This window comes from Acomys russatus, chromosome 5 (genome assembly GCF_903995435.1).
Source record: "Acomys russatus chromosome 5, mAcoRus1.1, whole genome shotgun sequence".
NCBI classification, from domain to species: domain Eukaryota; kingdom Metazoa; phylum Chordata; class Mammalia; order Rodentia; family Muridae; genus Acomys; species Acomys russatus.
Genome location: NC_067141.1, coordinates 33,810,240 through 33,832,493, shown reverse-complemented (window position 1 = coordinate 33,832,493; position 22,254 = coordinate 33,810,240). Strand labels below are relative to the sequence as shown.

General features: G+C 35.8%; 2 protein-coding genes across 2 annotated transcripts; both read right to left on the bottom strand.

Moving 5' to 3' along the window:
• Positions 1-8,970: 8,970 nt before the first annotated feature.
• On the bottom strand, positions 8,971-9,900 carry LOC127189831 (olfactory receptor 5B3-like). The gene has a single exon (XM_051146925.1). The coding sequence runs from the start codon at positions 9,895-9,897 to the stop codon at positions 8,971-8,973; it is 927 nt and encodes a 308-aa protein (XP_051002882.1). The 5' UTR covers positions 9,898-9,900.
• An 8,805-nt stretch (positions 9,901-18,705) lies between these two features.
• LOC127190044 (olfactory receptor 5B3-like) lies at positions 18,706-19,632 on the bottom strand. Its single transcript, XM_051147094.1, has one exon. The coding sequence runs from the start codon at positions 19,627-19,629 to the stop codon at positions 18,706-18,708; it is 924 nt and encodes a 307-aa protein (XP_051003051.1). The 5' UTR covers positions 19,630-19,632.
• Between the last annotated feature and the right edge of the window lie 2,622 nt (positions 19,633-22,254).

The following is a 22,254-nucleotide window of genomic DNA, read 5'->3' as shown; positions in this document are numbered from 1 at the left end:
TTCCTTTTTCAGATCTTGAACAATTTCATTCATTTCCTTCACCTTTTTATTGTATTTTTATGTATTTATTTACAGGATTTATTCATTTACTATTTAAAGACCTCTATCATCATCATAAGGTTGGATTTAAAATAAATTTCTTGTGTTTTAGCTGTGTTGGAATATTCAGAGCTTGCTATAGTAAAATAGCTGGTCTCTGGTGGTATCTTACTGATCTGGATGTTGATGATTGTGCTCTAACACTGACCTCTACTCATTTGTATTTATGGATATGTACAGATTTAGGTGTTTATTACTGAGTTTATTATTGTTGGATGGGTGTTTTTTGTGGGGTTTTTTTTTGTTTTTTGTTTTTTGTTTTTTGGGTTTTTTTTGGATGACTTTTCCCTTAGTTTATGTTTCCTCTCTTGTCTTCTGACCTGAGTGGCCTGTGGTTATGTTGAACAGTAAGTCTCCAGGTCCACTAAGTTGTCTCTGCTGGTTTGTTTTTGTTTTTGTTTGTTTGTTTTGTGGCCTGTGTCACCTTTGGGGTTTGGCATGTCAAGGTTGACTATGGAGTCTCTAAAATGGGAATGGCCTGTTGTCCCTGATGCTGGTGTTGCCTCAATGGAAAGCAGGCCTACTTGTGAGCTAAAAAGTGGGGACAAGGAAATGGGGTGCTGTCTATGGCTGTTAGGTGTGTTTTAAAAAGAACTGGTAGATATAGAGCATAGATCAGACTATTACACTCCTTTCATCTCTTCTGCATAGATCTCTGTGCCTTCAAGGAAAGGGACAAAGACATACAATTTACGACTGAGTTCTCTGAAGTCTCTCACTTTCTCCACATTTCCTAGTTGTGTGTCTCTGTTCATTATCAGTAAGTCTACAGCAAAAACATGTTGTTATGATGATGGCTGGGCAACAAACTACTCCATGGGTATAGATGAATTTCATTAGCAGTCATTCATTGTATTGCTGCCATTTTCATTAAGCAGAATAATAGTAGTAAGTTTTCCCCTAGAGTCATTGACCTATTTAGTCTAATGTTCTTTTTTTTTAAGTTTTATTTATTTATTTACTTATTATATATACAATATTCTTCCTGCTTGTGTGCTTACATACCAGAAGAGGGCACTAGATTTCATTATAGATTATTGTGAGCCACCTTAAGGTTTCTGAGAATTGAACTCATGATCTTTGGAAGAGCAGCTAGTGCTCTTATCTACTAAGCCATCTCTCCATCTCCTAGTCTAATGTTCTTGGTCTCCTTATCAGTGTCATATATGGGCTCTATCCATCTCATTCAGTGGGCCTTAAGCCCAATCAAAAAGTGGGTGGTTGTTCCCATAATTCTGGGCCATTATTATATAGAAGGTATATCTTGCAGACAGGCTGTTTTTGTAGCTCTCGGAGTTCATAGATGGGTGTGATTGGTGATTATTTTTTATTTCTTCCTCTGGTGACATGTATAGTACTTTCCAGTATTATGAATGCTAATCAGTAGGGGTAAAGTTTCTCATTGAGTACCAGCTTGAATTCTCCATTTTTAATGACATAAATGTGAGATAGCTTCTGCAATAAGATCTTATTTTCAGGTTATGAGGGGTAACCAAGACCAGTCAAAATAGCCTGTAGTGTTTCAGAGGTTATATGGGTCCTCTTATTGGGGGTATTATTTGATAGCACATGATAGTGAGTAGGGACGTTTTCCTCCCCCATTATATGCTAGTATCATGTAAATCCATTTATGTATAGCAATATTACAGGAAGTATCTACAGTAGTAGATTTCATATGGCTTTTCAACGGTTCTTTAGTGTTTGATTTCACTGCTTACATTCCCTCATTAACCCTACCTCCCCTCTTCTTCCACATTAAATGCTCATTTTAATTTTCTCTGTATCACTCTATGGCACTGTAATTGATTTTTCTCCCTTGGAAGATCCCTTCCTTTTCCCTGGTCCCTTAAAAACTATCTAACCTCTGTAACTATTCTGACTGAAACATAAATATTTAAATATTAATTAATACCCACACATAAGAAAAATGTAACATTTTGTCTTTCTGGGTCTGGGTTACACAGTTAAACTCTTTTTTAAGCATATTTTTTTTTTCATTCTAACTCTTACCAGTAATCAATTAAATTATTTCACATTTCTGCAGTATTTAACATTTCAGGTTACTTTTTTACTTTCCTTTTTCCTTTAGTCATTTTTTTCAAACGTCTAAATATATCCTTAGCAAGCTAATGTTTTTCTTCAAAACATACCTATGTTTCCAATACTGTCCCATCTTACGAATTGTTTTTTTCAGAAAAAAAACTGAGAGATTTCTTATTGAACTATCACACTGAAATTTGAATATTTGTTATCAGTGAGAGTCCTCAGAGTTTTGTCAATATAACATGCTCCAGCCCACATTTACCCGGGAGTGATAGGTATTGACATATTAATTGATCCCTGGAACAATTTCATCGTTGTTGTGTTATTATTGTTGATGATGATGATATTGTTCTATTTTTAGAACATATGCTCCATAAGTTGTCTTCTCTCCAGCTTCAAAAATAACCAAATGTAATGGTCTAGAATATGCAGCCAAGGAGGGTGATGCCTACACAGCTAGTGTCTTATTGTGACAAGACAGAAAAAAAAACTTAACCGATTTGCTTATAGAACTATGTAACTGATATGTGGTAGCATAAGTAATAAAGGGATGCACAGACGACTAAAGAAATTAAATTAATGGTGGATTGAAAAAAAAGGCAATGTGGCATGTTATTTAAATTATCATTTAATCTCCAATAAGCTGAAGGTGAAAATCAATGCTTTTGATATATCACACTACGAAGATGTGTGCTTTGGCCACTTCCTTGCTCTCTTAGCCACGATAAACTAGGAAATGTCATCAGCCTAACTGGTCGTAACTAGTGAGTGGGTAATGAAAATGTGATACAGATGCACAATGTAATTTTACTCAATGGTAAATAAAAATGAGATCATGAATTTTGAGGTGAATGGATTGAAATGGAAAATATTAATATGGGAAATGACCCAAATTCAGAAAGATCAATATAATGCTCTCTCTTATTTGTTTACCTAACTCTGAATATTTATATTTGAAGATATGATCTAGAGCAAATTCAGAATATATTATGGGGCATGTTTGGAGGAGTTGTAGGGAGAAGGGAGAGTAAGACAGATAAATGGGAAAATCACAAAGGGGATTTAACTGATGAGGGAGAGGATGGTAATATGGAGCAAGATGAAAGGAAGGGAGATAGATAGGTCTAAGGATGTTTGAAAAAGCATAGATAATGATATTATTTTGTAAGCTAACATATAAATTAATTTTTGTATGCATGCATGTAAGTGTGTGTCCATGTGAGTGTGTGTGTGTGTGTGTGTGTGTGTGTGTGTGTGTGTGTGTGTGTGCGCGCGCGCACATGCACATGCAGTTTAAATGGAGCTACCCCACATCAGGTAATAATGCTACCCAAGGATAAACTATAAAACAGAAACTTCAGTACTAGGCAAGGAAATCTCCTTTCAGTTATGGGTTAAGGATTCCAAGAGATATCTCAAATAATATAGGTAATTGTTCTCTCCTAGAACATAAAAGTAAAACCTTATTGATGAACACACCATATATTTCAGAAACAGTACTTGGAGAAATCAAGATAGTGATAACATGGAAGTCTTTCCTATAGAGACATGATTTCACAGTATCAGAAGGCACTATGTAACCTGAAAATAGTGACCAACTAGAAAATATCTGCAAGGTTATAACAGTGGCACTGATGTCTTGGGAGCCACCGGCAGTGTCTAAGTAGACCTAGGCTGGCTCAGTAGGAGGGGACTTATGATTCATACTATAGATTTAGTCAAGAAATTGTTGCTGAAGAAATTATGAGCCCATAGAACTTATTAATCCTTTCTTTCTAAGTCAATGTAGCTGCCAACTCTGTTCCAAATATTCGTTCTTGTACGCAAAGATGTCAATATTTTTCTCCCCTCATCAAAGAAGCTTCTTTTGCAGCAGACAGAGGCTACTACAGATATTCACACCTTACAGCTAGTTTAAGTGAAATATATGTTACTTCGGGCTGCCCAGCCCCTAACTGGTACAACTATAACATTCTGGAATGTGAAGATCTATTATTTAATAGATAAAGCAAAAAACTACACATAGAAATAAAATATTGTGGGTGGATGTTTTAGACTATTGAGCTCCTTCAAGATTAAAACTATGCTTGTAAGACAGATAGATAGATAGATAGATAGATAGATAGATAGATAGATAGATAGACAGATCCCTTATATATTAAATCCAAAATGCAATTTCCCCTCCTGCCTCTCTTCCCAGTCCTTCCCCCACCTCCAACCTCCCCCAGAACCACTGCTCTGTTTCTCTTCAGAAAATAGAAGACCGTCAATGGATATCAACTAAATCTGGCTTAACAAGTCCAATAAGACTAGGGCCATACCTTCATATCAAGGCTGCATGAGGCAACCGACCAGAAGGGAAAGGATCCTAAAAGCCATCAAAAGAGTCCCACAAGAACATCAAGCTACACACTGTAACATATATGCAGAGGACCTAGATCAAACCTATACAGGCATCCTGGTTGTTGGTTCAGTCTCTGTGAGGCCTATGAGCCCTTGTTAGTTGATTCTGCGGAAAGGGTTCTTATGGTGTCCTTGATGCCTCCAGCTCCTACAATCTTTCCTCCCATCTTACATGGGATTCCCAGAGCTCTTTCTAATGTGTGGCAGTGAATCTCTGCATATGCTCCTATAGGTTGTTGGATGAAGCCTCTCTGACGATGATTATGCTCTGGTTTACAAGTACAGCAACATATCATCATGAATCCTTTCATTGACTTTGCAGGGTATTTTTATTTTTGTTTTTTTCTTTTTGGCAGTCATTATTTTTGTTCTATTCTATATCTCTGATATATTCAGCCTCTGGTTTCTGGCCCTCCTGGCAGTGTCAGGCATGAGTTTCCTTTCGTAGCATGGCTCTCAAGTTAGACCAATCATTGGTTGGCCACTCTCACAAGCTCTATTCCTCTTTTACCACAGTACATAGTGAAGGCAGGAAAAATGTTAATCAAATGTCTGGGTTGGTGTCCAAATCCTTCCACTGGAAGCCTTGCTGGTTACAGAAAATGGCTCCATATCCCCGATTACTAAGAGTCTTCACTAGGGTCACCTTCATACAATCCAGTGAGTTTCCATTTTGCAATGGATTTCTACCTCACCTCCAAAGTACCCCCAATTCCAGTTACCTCTCCAAGTAACCTCTTTCTCCATACCCCTTCCACCTGATCCCTCCTATTCTCATCCCCATCCACCTTCAATCCACCCATGGAATATATTTAATTTTCCCTTGCCAGGGAGGTCCTTTCATTTCACACACACACACACACACACACACACACACACACACACACAGACACACACACACACACACAGACACACACACACACACACTTTATCCCTGTGAGTTACTTATCTCCTCTATGTCTGTGGATTGTAGCATGACTATCCCTTCATTTACAGCTAATATACACTTATAAGTGAATATATGCCATGGTTGTGTTCTGGTCTGGGTTACCATCTCAGAATAATTTTTTCTAGTACCATCTATTAGCCTGAAACTTTCATGATGCATTTTTTTAACAGCTGAATCATATTGTATGGTGAAAATATGCCATATTTATCTATTCTTCAGTTGAAGGACATCTAGGTTGTTTCATGATTTTGGCTATTATTGATAAAGCTACTATGACAGTAGGTGAACAAATGCCCTTGTGGTAGGAGAGTATAGCTAGGAGAGGTATTGATGGGTCTTGATGCAGATTGATTTCCAATGGGGGGGAGCTACAAATTTATTTCAAACATGACTGTATGAGTTTACACTCCCATCAGCAGTGAAAGAATGTTTCCCTTGCTCTAGATCCTTGTCAGCATGAGCGATCACTTGAGTTTTTTATATAAGCCATTCTGACTGTAAAATGGAATCTCAAATTTATTTTGCTTTGCATTTCATCATGCCTAAGGATGTAAACCCTTTCTTTGAGTGTTTATTAGCTATTTGACTTCATTTGTTGAGAATGCTGTTTAAATCTTTACATCAATTTTTAATTGGATTATTTGATTTAATTGTGTATAGTTTCTTGAGTTCTTTATATATTATAGACATTAACTTGCTGTCAGATGTAGGGTTGGTGAATATCTTTTCCCATTATGTGGGCTTCCATTTTATCCTATTGATGGTGTCCTTTGCCTTACAGAAGCTTTTCAGTTTCATGAGGTCCCATTTATTAATTGTTTATGTTAATGCACGCACTATTGGTATTCTGTTCAGGAAGTTGTGGCTTGTGCCAATGCTATCTCCCAATTTCTCTTTGATCAGGTCTCATGTATTCCATGTATGGTCTTTGATCCATTTGAAGTTAAGTTTTGTGCAGGGTGATAAATATGGATCTGTTTACATTATTCTATGTTCCAAAATCCAGATAGATGAGCACCATTTGTTGAAGATGCTTTGTTTTTTCCATTGTATATTTCCAGCTTTTTAAAAATAAAAACTCAAGTGTTGTCAAACAGTAGTGGTACATGAATTTCATCCCAGTACTTTGGAGGCTGAGACAGGGGATCTCTGTGCCTTTAAGGCCCACCTCGTCTATAGAGTGAGTCTAGGACAGTGAGAGCTACACACAGAGAAACTCCATCTTGATAAAATAAAAATAATAAACCAGGTGTCTATTAATGTGTGGATTTACATCTGGCTCTGACCATCCTAAACATAACCTATCTCATTGGAATATTATATTTTTAAAGATTTTTTTCATTTTTCATTCCATGTATGAATGCATATCTACATGTAATTCTGTACACCTGTGTGCAGGTACCTATGAAGTAGACAAAACAGTAACCTTTCCTCAGGAGGTGAAGTTACAGAGGGTGTGAACTATCCAGTATTGGTACCAGAAGCCAAACTCAAATCATCTGAAGAGTAATGCATACTCTTTAACTGATGCGTTGTCTTTCCAGCCCTGACCATCATCTTAATACTAGTTGTACTCTGTTTCATTTGTTGAACATAGTGGAATATGTATTCTGTATGGGAACAAAATAAACCTAGATAATCCTATGGTTTAAATACAAAAATATGTTGTAAGATATAACCAAACATAAATCTTTTAAAGGTTCATATCTAGTGTGTATGTATGTATGGTAAACTGGTTCTTGATCAAGGTGAGTCTTACAATTTAATGACACATTACTAGAAAAATTATAGGGTTTGTATGATCTAATCTATTAGGAGAGTTCCAGAAAATAACTTTATCTGAAAGTACAGAATGAGAATGAAGTAATAATATTGAATTTTAAAAATGTTTAGAGAAGCAAAATACACACACACACACACACACACACACACACACACACACACACACACTATGTTGAGCTAGAAGGTCATATTATGCAAAATTAACTTTCATAGCTTGTGATTCAAAAATTCGGCATATTTGTGTAACTTATCCCTTAGTTTACTTGTTTTATTCACTCATTTGGATAAGACCATTTACCATATTTACTAAGAAACAATCATGAAACACATAAGATTGACAGTATCAAGAATTTTGTGTGATCATGGTTGATTTAAGCAAGAAGTTTTCTAGTAATATTCGATATAATTAAAGTATATTTTATTATTTATCATTTTCTTCAAACTTATCCTTCTAAAAATAAAATATGTACACATTGTAGTATGAGATGGCTCAGCCAAACAGGAATTAACAATTCATTTAATACACTAGACTTACATATCTCATCAAAATACCCTCAAAATGAGCACTTTGATTTAATAACATATCACAGTTCTTTAAATAGGAATATGTAAGTAACAATAAAATTTTTAAGTAGACAAACTTTGTTCACAACTCTAAGACAAATATAGTATTATAATCACTAACTGTTATTTTATTAATTGAGATTATCTAAGAGAACAAGAATTGACAAGATTTATTATAGATAAATATATAAAAGGAGTTTTGTTATGGCTTTCATCTCATGTAATTATGGAGGATGAAATTCATTTGATATCTGCAAGCTGGAGAGGAAAAATTAAAATGATTAGTTAAGTGTAAGTAAAAATGACTGAGAAAGAAAATGCTATGAGTTTTGAACAATGCAAGCCAATAACTCAGGCCTGGATCAATATGTCTAATAGTCAAGAATTAGAATATCTGGTGTCCCAGTTAGATAATGAAAATGTGGCACAAAGGAGGGGGCTGATAGAAGAAAGGAAGGAAGGAAATAAGGAAGGAAGGAAGGAGGGAGGGAGGAGTAGAGATGAAGGGAGTTTTTTTTTCCTTTCTATGACTAATTTCTATTCAGTTGAGACCTCAATGGATTAGATTAAGGACATAAATCTAAATGATGATAGATTTTTAGGATTACGTTTATCAGTATTAACCTGTTTGGAGGAATACCTTCAAATAAAAGCATCATACTATGCATCTGAGCGTCTAGTAATACAGTCAAATCAACACATGAAATAACATCTACATTAGCCATATTATACTTAACTGCCATGAATTTAGCATTTCCCTGTGACTATGTCATTATGGGGTACCTGTGTAAATGTTTTCATTTCATGAACTTCTTGATGTACTTGAAAAATGTTTTACTTTCATTTGCATTGGCATGAATATATCAGTGTCCTCAGTAAGGATTTTGAGATCTCCCAGATGTTGAGCCTCCAGATGTTAGCTATTCTAATTCAGGTATGTTTTTCTGGGTATATCATTTTCTCCTTTAGCATACATCAGCCATTACACATACAAACTACTCATCTTGAGAACTTCAGAGGGGACCTCAACTTTAACTCAATGTATAGAGGAGATCTGAGAATAGTGAATCCATGATTGGGCATCCCAAATAATCTGTAGAAATGAAATCTTTCTACAGACTATTTTCTCTTCAAAAAGTGAATGCACTCTTGAGCTTTAATAATGCACTCTTGACCTCCTTGTTCCTCAGGCTGTAAACCACAGGATTCAACATGGGGATGACCATTGTGTAGAACACAGATGCAATTTTGTCTGTGTCCATGGAATGATTGGAGCTGGGCTGCAAATACATGAAGATGACAGTCCCATAGAAAATGGAAACTGCAGTAAAGTGAGAAGCACATGTGGAAACAGCCTTGCGATGTCCTGCAGCTGTGTGCATTCTAAGGATGGTAATAAAAATGAATATGTAAGATATCCAGATGATGATGATAGCAAAAAAGATATTGAAGCTCACTACATAAACAAGAAGCAGCTCGTTAATATGCCTATCAGAGCAAGAGAGAACCATGACTGCAGGGATATCACAAAAGAAATGATGGACCACATTGGACTCACAGAAGGAAAGACTGAATGCATCTCCTGTGTAAATGGAGGCATTTAGAAAGCCTAGTACATAGCAGCCTATGACTAGCCATGCACACACCCCTGTAGTCATAGTTGTGGCATAGTGTAAAGGCTTGCACACAGCTGCATAGCGATCATATGCCATTGAGGCTAACAGGTAATTCTCCACACTCGCAAAAGCAGTGAAACAGAACATCTGTGTGGCACAGTCATTGTAGGTCATGGCCTTGTTTCCTATAAGAAGTCCAGCCATCACTGTTGGAGTAACAGCTGAAGAATAACAGAAGTCCACAAGAGACAAATTACCTAAGAAAATGTACATAGGAGTGTGGAGCCGAGAGTCCAGGAAAATCAAAAGGATCATGCCCAGGTTCCCAACCAGAGTGATGATGTAGATGATGAGGAAGGTGAAGAAAAGGGGAAGCTTCAGGCCAGGGTCACTGGTGAGTCCCAGTAGGAGGAAGTGTATCATTTCTGTCCTGTTCTCCATCCAGGTTATTGGGGAATACTGGGTGTGCTGTGGCAGGAGAACAAGAGAAACAAAACAATAAAAAATGATTTGAAAAGTGTAAAATATTTGTAGAAAACAATGAGCTATGATTTGTGCCTTGAATTAAATTTGAGAAAGGCTTCGGAATCACGTTTAATGCATTAGTTGTATAGTGTTATTTATTTTATGAAGTAATAGTAATAGACAATGGACAGAATTTTGAAACTTTATAAACAGCAATGTTGACACTTAATACTTCAATAGAAACTACTTGTTTAGTTGAATTCTTTGCCTAGAAATCACCCCTGAACTCAGAAAAATTGACACATTCATATTGCTCACCTGCCTAAGCACTACTGTGAACATTTTTGAAGTGTGTTTGCTGTTTTGTCTTGTGAACATAAAAACTTGATTAATTCACACTTATGTGAATTATAAGGTACAAATTGGGGATAATTTGTTCCTGCTGTTAAACTATTAATTGGCAGTAGCTGAATTGGACACATGCCAATGTATAAATTATTCCAAGTGTTTCTCAGGTATAACCAATTTAAATCAAATCCAGTCACCCAAATTTGTAATTATTTTTTACATTGTTCACAAAACTCAGTCTTTATGTTTTCATGGTGAATAGCGTGGGTGACTGAGTAATAATATCATAGCTTTCAACACTTAGTTTCCTCTCATTGCAGACAAAACATACAAAGCTCCAGGTGAAAACAACTGCTTTCAAGTAATTTATAGTGGGTATACACACCCTACTTATGGTTCATAAATTATACTTCTCACTAAGATGCTTATGAAATGTAAGTAGCCAGTGTTTTTAGTGTGGAAATATTTTACCCAGAACAGTCTCTCTAAAATCTTTATTCATGCTCTTCTAGCACCTTGCTCTTAGGAAGCAGTCAGTATTTCCAGTATGTCTACACCAAGAGGTGGAAGACAGAACTCCCTCACAGACCAAGGTCTGAGTTCACCATGCACTCTTCCTCTTCCCTTGGAAGTGTCACTTACCTCCTTATCAGGAATACATACTACAGAAGACAAGATTACTTCTCTCTCCTAGTTCACAGGTTGTGACTGTATATAAAAAGCAGAGGTCTATAAGGAAAGCCATGAAGAGCCTGCCAGATAAAGGCCAATCAGTGTGGGTTTTATCTTTGAGTATTTTTTTTCTTACCTTCACTGAATGCTCATAGATAATTTTGAGGTTAGTCCAAAGACCTGCATGTGTTAACAAGGACCGACAGTCATAAAACAAAAAGCATCTAATGGAGAATGGCATCTAATGTCCCCTCGTGTGTCACATTGGGATTTCAGAAGCTAGTGCAGGAAGGTTTGGAGAAAATTATAGACACTGAGAAAGCTCTGGAGCATCCCCTAGAGGATATCTGAAGATCCTCATACTGTTTTCTCAAGGAAAAAGTAATTAACTGGCCTTGGGGAAGCAAACTTGTTTCTGTATCTTAGAAGTTAAATTTCCTTTCTAATGGATAAATGAAAACATAAAAGTCACATATATTAGTTATCTATCATGCAATGTCTCTATACATAATGTATATTACAAAATGCTCAAATAAGGTTAAGTATGCCTGTCTTATCAAGTGCTATTTATTTTTAATAAGGCAAAACAGCCACTGGGCAAAATGCCCTTATTTCTGCCACAGACAGAATTTTGCCTAAAAATGGGCAAGCTTGGATGCAGGCATAGTTGACGGCCAATATCTGCCTAGACAGCATAAACAAGTCCTCAATAGTTCCTGACTCACAAATATGTCTGTCATATATACTGGGTCAGAGGGCTGAAGATGATGCTCCAACATTATAGAGAATTTTGAGTGACAGACCAGGAAGCAAACTGCCTTTTTTTTTTAATTTTGTTTTGTTTTTCCATTTTGGAAGCTGCTAACCTTCACCTCCAGTTTACTAAGATAAATAAGTTTTATTCTTTTTCAAGTCTCTGATGAGATTGAAGACCACATATTTTAATTTTACAATTAGGCTTAGTTGTTTAGGGGGTAAGTTATTTTTAGGTCTCGATAGATGTTTTAAGTTGATAGAGATGAGATGTAATAGATATTGATTTACATTCAGAATTTTAGACTCACCAAGATAGGAAAGATGTTTTCTTCAAAGCTGTCAAATACAAATAACCAAAACACATGAATGTAACATTTATATAATTCCCAATTGTTTTCATGATTCTTCTTGTTGTACGTAGTGTATTGTATTTATGTGTAAATTTTTTTAATTGTAAAAAAAAATAAATAAAATATCTTTCAAAATTCTTCTTTCTAGTCTTTTATTTTTATTTCTTCTATCCAACCAAAAATATACTAAATTATTTCTATCACAGCCTTTCTGTATAGTAGCACCTCTCAGGTCCTCCTTCCTAGCTGGTTGTAACTTACTATAACATCTAATGCCCATTGATCGTTCTTTATGCCCTGCCCTTTATAAGATTCTACAGAATGCTGTGTGTTACTTTTTACAAAACTGTTTACTTATTTCTATTGACTGCTATTAATTTTTAAAAATTTTTTATTAAATTTATGTTATTTGTGTAATTTTTTGCTCATTTATAGTGTTAGTGTATATAAGTCTGAGAATAATTTGTTCTATTAATAATAGCCAGCAATTAGAAACAATCTATAAGTCCCCCAACAGAGGAATGGATACAGAAATTGTGGTACATTTACAAAGTAGAATATTATTCAGCTGTTAAAGATGACATTATGAAATTTACAGGCAAATGAATGGAAGTAGGAAAGTTCATCCTGAGTGGTATGTATTCACTTATATGTGGATATTAGCTACTAAAGAAATAATAAGCAAGCTATAATCAATAGACCCAAAGAAGGTAGATATAGAGGAAGGGACTATGGAAAGCCCATGGGTCTCCCTGGCAGGGAAAACTAGAATAAATTTTATAGATAGACTAAGAGCAGGGGACACAGGAACAGAAGGGAAAATCAGGTTGGGGAAGTAGGAAGGCAGATGTAGTTGAGGGAAGAAATGCAAGGAGGAACAACTAGACTTATGAATCATTTGAGGAATGGTATGGAAAATTCGTGCAGTGGAAACTTCCAACAATATATGAAGGTGATCCTAATGAAGTACCCAAATAATTAGGGAGATAGAGTTGAAACTTACCATCTCTTGTCACCAAATAAAGTTTCCTGTATCGTGACTGGGTTACACACAAATGGAGTTGTTGGCCAAAGTGGTACTATGGCTATTCCCAAACAACCCTGGCTGCTTCAAGACAATACATTGATCTCCACACACTGACAGCAAGGCACCAATACTGAAGACAACACAAGCTGGTGCCTGTATGAAACCCTCACTCCTATGTTCTAGTGTCTTTGGTATTGTAAGGTACTCTGGAAGCTATCAAAAGAGAAATGTAAAAACCAACACAGCCACAAAACCTTTATCTACAATGCTGTTTTACCTGCAAAGTATGCCAAGGCAATGGTGGAACAAAGCTTATCACAGTAACCAGCTGACACTTTATTTGACCTAAGGCTTACTCCACAAGATGAAGCCTATACCTCACACCACTTAGGTTATCAATAATGAGAGATTCTGTATGCCAGATACCTTAGGCAGAACCAAATTTGTAATAACCAGAATTGGAAACAATCTAGATGTCCCTCAACAAAAAAATGGAAAAAGAAATTGTGATAACATTTACACAATGGAATAATACTCAGCTATTAAAAAAAGAAGAAAATCATGAAAACTAATAAAATAAAAAATAATTAGGTTTCAAAAAAGAAACTATTTCCAGTAAAAGAAAAAAATAAAGATGTTAAAATAGAAAAAAGGAATTAAAATATAATTATATTAAATTCTCCATTTCTTTCTTCTCATCAGTCTCTTTCATATCCCCCTTCTTGCTTCCTCTCAAATTCATGGCTTATGATATCTTTTTTTAATTGCTTTTACACACACACACACACACACACACACACACACACACACACACACTCCATGATCAGCTTGGTCTGTATAATGTCACTTGTACACAGATAATTTTATCTATATTTTACATTATGGTGTGACATTTGGTATGAGTCTTTTATATTTGCTAGAATTCATCTGTGGAGTCATCTGGTCCAAGGGTTTTCTTTGATGGAATGTTTTTTGTTTATTTAGTCTAATTTGTTATTAATGTTCTGTTAGGCTCGCTGATAATATTGTTTTTATTACACCTAGAGAGCATTGCTATCTTCAAGGCATTTAGAGCTAGAGAGCAAGAAGGCAGTTGAAGTTCTGGGTTACCCTACCACAGTGAACTTTGTGTCCGCTGCTTTGGGACCCATTAAGATGCTTGGGATAAGGATATGCTGCTGTACCTAGCTCTCTTACTATGAGAGAGAGAGAGTGAGAGAGAGAGAGAGAGAGAGAGATTACACTGTGCCTAACATAGGGCATAGATGTAATTTTCTCTTTCCTTTAGGTTTATTACTCCTTCTTCCTTAGATTACAATAGTTCCTTGCAACTGTGAAGCTTCTTTGTCTTCTGGGCAATTTGATCTGGAAGATCTTATATTTCCAGGTCATTAAAGGTTTCATTTTTGCCTATTTAAAAGACCTCTTTTATTAGTATATTGTGTTATTGCAGTATGTTCATACCTACACATGGTACTGACCACAGTCAGTCCCTCTCATCTGCTCCTCTTTGCACTGATAGTTCTACGCAAAGTCTCTGTGTTCCCCAGCTGTCTCCAATCCACTCTAACACTCTTCTTCTGAAAATTAGCAATTTTCTGCCCATTGCAGGTTCATAGCTAACAGATGACATACTAATTTGACAGGCAGTAGGGATGGGAACCTGGGAAATACTATACAGTGTCTATTTGAGCATTAAACTCCCAGCTCTGCTCCCTCTGGCATACTCTGTAAAAATCTCTTATTAACATTCCCTTCTCCGCTCAATTGAGGCAACACATCCCAAGTGAATGAATGAAAGACTCTGAGCTAATGCTATTCATTCCATCCATCCTTGCCTACATTTTGGATTTTTTATTTCTGTTTTTTGGATTTTTTATTATTGTAATTTATTCACATTACATCCCAATTTTTATCCCCTCACTCTTATATTCCTGATCCTCCCTACCTACCTTTAAAGCATTTAGTCCCTCCATGTGAATTTTAGTATGAATCCTGGAATTTCAAAAGACAGTCCTGCCATCCTTTAGGATGAATTAATTTGTTTTGACAAACAGATTTTAACCCATCACTAGGCTTGGGGCATTTATAATAATATCTATTAGTTCTACAATTTATGTTCATAGATTTTTAAAAATATCATTATACATTGCTTAATCTTATATTTAACCTCTTTTTATTTCTTAAATTGTGTCTGTCCCTTGTCATTTATTGAGACATGACTTCTGAGTAACAATCATGATATTATTTGACACAACCTTACTCCATGTTAGGACTTCCAGAAAATTATTCATCTAAAAGAAAGAAGTGTGAGAAAAGAGTAACAACACAGAAAAAAATATATCAAGAAAAGCAAAGCAGAAAAATAACCTGTTTCTAAAAATGTTATAGACATTTATTCAGAAAATGCATCTCATACAAGATTTACAGTCATGCGAAGATCTACATGGTGCCATTGAATGCAGAGCTACATAATTATACTCCTTCATTTAAAAATATTTGCTTATAAGTTTACTGATTGCTCATTTAAAATATCTCTTTGAAGTCTACTACAACAAGATCATCTAGTCAAGTACCAATGACCACATTTAATAAAAGAATTAGAGTCCCTTATCTGGTTTGATTTACAGTTTATTTAGGAAAAATAGAAAAGGAACTCATAACTCAATGCAGAAAGCGTTAATAAAGTCTTTGAAGAGAATAGATGATGTGTGGAGATAGTTTATGTGGTGAATGAAGGACTAGTATATAAATGAGAATAGAAAAAATTGTAGAAGAATCAGAAAATATTAAGCTTAAATTTAAATTCTAAATTTAAACATCAATTGACTTACAAAATTTCTTATTCAACAGTATTATGCATGTATATAATAAATTTTAGTCCTTCTCACCTCTTGTTATCCTTCCTCACCCACCTTCTTCCAACAAAGTGCTTCTTGTCAACAAGTTTCCTTTAGACTTTCATGTCATTTATATGTGACCCACTGAGCTAAAATAAGTTTGCTTATATGAATACTGGGAGGACATTACTTGTTGGAGCACCACCAACTAACTACTGAAAAATATGACAGCCCTGCTAACATTAACTGTCAATTGTCCTCAGAGATAGGTCAGGCCTCATAAGCCTTTCCCTTTCCCAATATTATGCAGACATTATGCAAGTAACCACAACTACAGTGAGTTCATGGGTGAAGCAGCCATGCCATGTCCAGAAGACAGTGTTTCACAGAAGTCCTCTCAATCTCTGGCTCCTAAGAGTCTTTCTGACCCCGCCTCTACAGTATTTCATGATCCTTAGTAGGGAAGTAGTCATATATATGTCATGTTTAAGGATAAGCACTCCTTAATAAGTTACAAACCCATGTATGGAAATTCTGCCATAAGTTTACTTGATATTTGAAGCAAAAAAAAAAAAATACACATTATATGAAAGCTGGTAAACCAGAAAGGCTGGTAGATTAATTAAGGCAAAGTTCAAAGACCAGAAAATGAAGAAGAGGAAAGAGAGAACAAGGACTTGAGATCTAGTTGTTCTGGTGTCTAGATGTGGCAGATTGAGAAAGGAAGACAGAAAGAAGAAGGGGAGAGGGAAGGAGGGAAGGAGAGAGAGAGGGGAAAGAAGGAAAGGAGAGAGGGGGAAGTTCCTACTTCATTCTATCTGTATGAGCCCTTTCAGAGTGGATGATGAGCACCCATTTTGAACAGGACAAATCTCTGCAGAGCTTATGCCTTCAAAGAACACTTACTTTAAAAACCATTGTTAAAGTCGGGTGTGCTGGCACACGCCTTTAATCCCAGCACTTGGGAGGCAGAGGCAGGCAGATCGCTGTGAGTTCGAGGCCAGCCTGGTCTACAAAGCGAGTCCAGGACATCCAAGGCTACATAGAGAAACCCTGTCTCGAAAAACAAAAAAACAAAACAACAACAACAAAAAAAAACCATTGTTAAGAGTTCTCAGGAAGACATCAGTTGGACCATTTTTGTTATTAATTTTTCACATTTGTTATTGTTATTGCTGTTGTCGTTTTTGTTGTTCTGATTTTTGTTTTGAAGTGTCTTGGCACATAACTTACATTAGTCTCAAATCATTAACCCACGCATATCAGCCTCTTCAGTACTGAGACTCCATGAATTTACCACCATATTTGACAAGAATACTTTCATTAATAAATTACTACTTAAAACGGTTAAACTAAACCAAAAAACTACCACTTAAAGAAATATTACATTTCATCCTGAAAACATGGCCACATATATGTCAATGTGTCCTCCCTCATAAGGCACTTTTTAAGAACTTCCATGCATGATATTTATTAGGTTCTTGCCCAATAAACACTTGCACTGACCCAAGTTAGAGATAAATTAATGAAAGATGAGTTAATGGATTTGTATTTTGTTTGCATTTGATAGGAAAACCTCATGATCATTAGCATTCTCATTCAAATATGATTCTGAATGTCTCCATTTTTCTATAAGGTATTATTTCAGAACTGGCTTTCATAAGTGAGGTTCAGCAAAGAAACCACTGAAATGCCTATTCCATGCATGGCTGGGGGAAAGTATTTTACTGTATATAAAAGAGTACAGGCAGAGTCATCTGAACAGTCCAGAGCAGAAAGAAAAAGAGGAAGACTGGACATGACCAGGGCTAGCTGCAAGAGTAGCAAGAGAGAAAAGAGTAGAGATGGGAAAAGTTGTATAGATTTTTAAAAAGGGTATCTGTGGGAGGGAAGAAAACCTATGACCTGCAACAGCCTGGAAACTATCATAGTGGAAGAGGAGTGGGAGAGATGAGAAGGGCCATGAGCTTAAATGGACTTTGAAATGCATAACAAATTGTGTGTGTGTGTGTGTGTGTGTGTGTGTGTGTGTGTGTGTGTGTGTGTGTAGTGACTGAAGAAGTCTGAAGGCCATCATGGGTTTTGATATACAGCCCATGTATAGTCAAGGGAAGCAGGCCCTTTGCCAAGCAGAAATACAATTTCTGCAGGGTCCTGGCAAACGCTGACCTTAATCTTTTATCTGACTGCCAGAAATCCTTCTATAATCCAGCTTGAGCTCATCCTAGACTGTCATTTATGCACATATGAACTGACCCCTGGAATTTGGAAAATTGGATTTTCCTTTTAACCTGTCAGTTTTCAAATAAGATTCATAGTAAAGGTGCTATTTGACAAAGCTTAGATACGGAGTTTGATCCGCAGAACCTATGTGGTAGAAAGATAGGGAATTTCCTTCCACAAATTGTCCTCTGAACTTTAAATGTGTGATATGAAATGCTTCTGGTACTGTCTACTTCTCTCTCTCTCTCTCTCTCTCTCTCTCTCTCTCTCTCTCTCTCTCTCTCTCTCTCATATATATGTGTACACATTTGTGTACACATACACATTTACAAACAGATGATATATGGATTCATGGATGAATAGATAGATAGATGATAGAGAGAGATAGATACATAGATAGATGGATAGATAGATAGACAGATAGATACATAGATAGATGGATAGATAGATAGACAGATAGATACATAGATAGCAGATAGATAACAAATCAAATCTGATTCATTGAAAAAGATGTAAGAGAAAAGAATGAAGATATTGTATATATGAAATGTATAAAATCAATATAGTGTCATCTTCCTCTGAAAACAATCTTTCTGAATGCACTCTTGACTTCCTTGTTCCTTAGACTGTACACCAGAGGGTTCAGCATGGGGATAACCATGGTATAGAACACAGACACAGTTTTGTCAGTGTCCATGGCATGACTGGAGCTAGGTTGCAAGTACATGAAAATTACTGTGCCATAGAAAATAAAAACAGCAGTGAAATGAGAGACACAGGTGGAAATGGCCTTATGATGTCCTGTAGTTGAGTGCATCTTTAGAATTGTGATAAAAATCATTAGATAGGATATTAAGATGATTATGAGAGCAAAAAATATATTGAAGCTGGCTACACAAACAAGAATCAGCTCATTCAAATGTTTATCAGAGCATGAGAGGACCATGATTGCTGGAATATCACAGAAAAAATGATGAACCACATTGGCCTTACAGAAAGAGAGACCAAATGCATCCCCAGTATAGATACAGGCATTAATGAAGCCACAGGCATAGCACCCTGCAATCATCCATGCACACATACCTGTAGTCATGGTGGTGGCATAGTGCAGGGGTTTGCACACTGCTGCATAGCGATCATAGGCCATTAAGGACAACAAGTAATTTTCCACAGTAGCAAAGCCTGTAACAAAGAACATCTGAGCAGCACAGTCATTGTAGGACATGGCTTTGTCTCCTACTAGAAACCCAGCCATGACTTTTGGACTGACACCTGAAGCGTAACAAAGGTCCACCAGTGATAGATTGCCAAGGAAAATGTACATGGGCGTGTGGAGATGAGTGTCCAGGACAATCAACAGGATCATCCCCAGGTTCCCCACTAGGGTGATGGTGTAAATGAGGAGGAAGGTGATGAAGAGGGGAAGCTGTAGGCCTGGGTCATTGCTGAGTCCCAACAGGAGGAAGTGTGTCACTTCTGTCCTGTTCTCCATCAAGGTTACCAGAGAATCAGTGGATGCTCTGTATCAAACTGTCAAAAGTTACAAAAGGATAAAGAAGTTAAATTAAACTTCATATTATTAAGGAACATGCACTTTGATATTGTCTAGAAAAGCATAACCTTGAAAGAAATTATTGTGAATTATATATATGGCTACAAGGTACTGAATCTGTGTTCCAATGTTCTGCATAATTTAAACTTTATGGATATATTAGCTAAATGCTAAACAGTTTAATAATCTAATCAAATTATTTTCTAGGTAAATCTATCTTCTAATTAATTTTTCTTTCATTCAAACACATGTTTCTCATCTGTCAATAGCTGTCATAAAACCTTTATGGAGTATTCATTGTTTCCTCTCAACAGAGTTTTATGTTCATTTTCCTGTTCTAATAATATAAATTATGAAGCTGAAGAGTTTGAGTCTTTATTCATATTTACACAAATATAATTTGTCTATTTATGTCCAGAATTCAAATCAATCTTTAATCTATTCTGAATCATTTCTAATTCTAATGGTCAACTGAATTTATGTCAATGTACAGTGTTTACTATGGTTCAGTCTTTATTTTTTAGAGTTTCATATTGGACTGAGTGATTGCACAGGTAGCAATTTATTCTATCCACTAAGTATTCACTTTTCATTAAGTAAACAACAAAAGAAAAGAAAATAGAAGTAAAGTTACAAATGTGCCATGAATTCATTAAGAAGCTCTAAATTGCACTTTACCTCACCCATACATTCATTTTATGCCTCTTAACATAAAGACACATTGACAAGACTGTGAGTTAAAGCATAACCTTTTGGCTAGGCTAAAGATAATAGAAGGTGGACTCTGGAAATATCCTTTTACATCTCTATGCATTGTGGTACGATAAATGAAATGAGGGGAATGTTCGTACTGAAGTTCTGTCATAAAATACAGATATGGACCATGTTTTACTGGAGAAGATGGATAGAAGATCTGACACTTGCTATCTAGGAGTTGCTGATCCTCATCAAAACCTCTGAGTATATATTTTTATCTAAATAATAAAGATAGTAATGAGACTTGGTTAGAGGTGATACTCTGAAATTTAAACAGATAATATGTAAAAGGCAATAGATGTGTGCTCCGCATAGCTAGATAAGTGTTGTCTATTGTGTTACAGTTGTGTTCCCAAAGTGTTGTGTTTATCACTTAGATCAAAGTAGATGCTGAGACACAAGATTTTGATTGTAAATATTTGCCATCTTAAAATATCTTTCACCAACCTAGAAGGACCTAGGAGATGGAAATAATATGATCACATATACTTAATTTTAATACTGTTTTTTAAAAGCTCTTTAAATGAAAATAAATGTCTCTCTCCAAATTGTTCTTGTGGGACACTAGAGCCACTGGGGTTGTCTAAGCTTTCTAGTGTTTTCAGTCTGTTCTTATTCCACAAATGTGACTGATGACTCTACAGTTCTAGATAAGTCTGTATTCTACTTTTGATATGAATAATTTTAATAATCATCCCAACTCTCATCAGTGGCATATCTGAGCCAAACTAGAGCATGTAAGTTGGAATGTTCCTAATTTATGGGATGTCCTTGGCTCACAAATTTACTTTGGTGGTAAATTTCATCTTGTATGTTATTATATTTATGTCTCTTCTCATGTAGTAATAATATGTTATATTTATTGATTATAATTGAAGCTTTTCAAGAATATCCATAAAGTTCTAACTACTATTCCTCAACTTTTCATCCTCAAATTTTAATTTATAAGCCTGAATCAAGCATTGTTTTCTAGCTTTAATAAAGACATGATCACATTAGAATATACTTATCTCTACAGCCAGTAATAAAGACTTTATGTAAATACGTATCTGTATGCCTCAGTTTCTATGTCTGGAGGAGGTACAAAATAGTATTTTCATTCTTCACTTTTAGGAAGTTGAAAATTGGAACTTATAGTAACCTAAAATTTATATACCCTGTTTTAAAAAAGAGTCAAGATTCAGAGTTGTTCAGGCTATCATCAACATAATTAAAAGTCTATGGTTTTTATTCGTATCACTGCCAACATGTGTAGGTGTAGTCAAGTGAATTAGCATGAGATCATGGGGTAAAGGATAAAGCAAATTGGAAACTGTTGAATCCATTAAGGACTTTTCTTGTGAAGAAAGTGTTCTTTCATGCTTAAGGATTAGCTATTGTCTTTGTTGCTTTCCTCAAATAAAAAGCAACAACATAGTTCGCAATGTGAGGCTATGACCTAACGCCTAGTACATCATATGTTTTGGGGTTTGTTCATCCTTATTGAGACATTAGCTTGATGGACCATAAGAATATCTATGTTCCATATGATGGAATTTTTTACATTACCTCAGATTTTGAAAGCCTATTGAAATCATCTAGTTTTCTTTTAGAATAACTTATAGAGAATGTAGTTGCTTTGTTGGGGTTTTTAATACAACAACAATAAATTTTCATGGAGAATCAAATCTTACCAGTTTCCTAGGAGAGAACAGCCAATCCAGAATAGCATTCTGAAATCCCCCAATCAGCCTTGGAACATGTCGCAAGTACTCTGAGAGAAGCTCCCTCTCAGTTAGTGGTCAAAGGCCCCGCATTCTCCAATGCAGG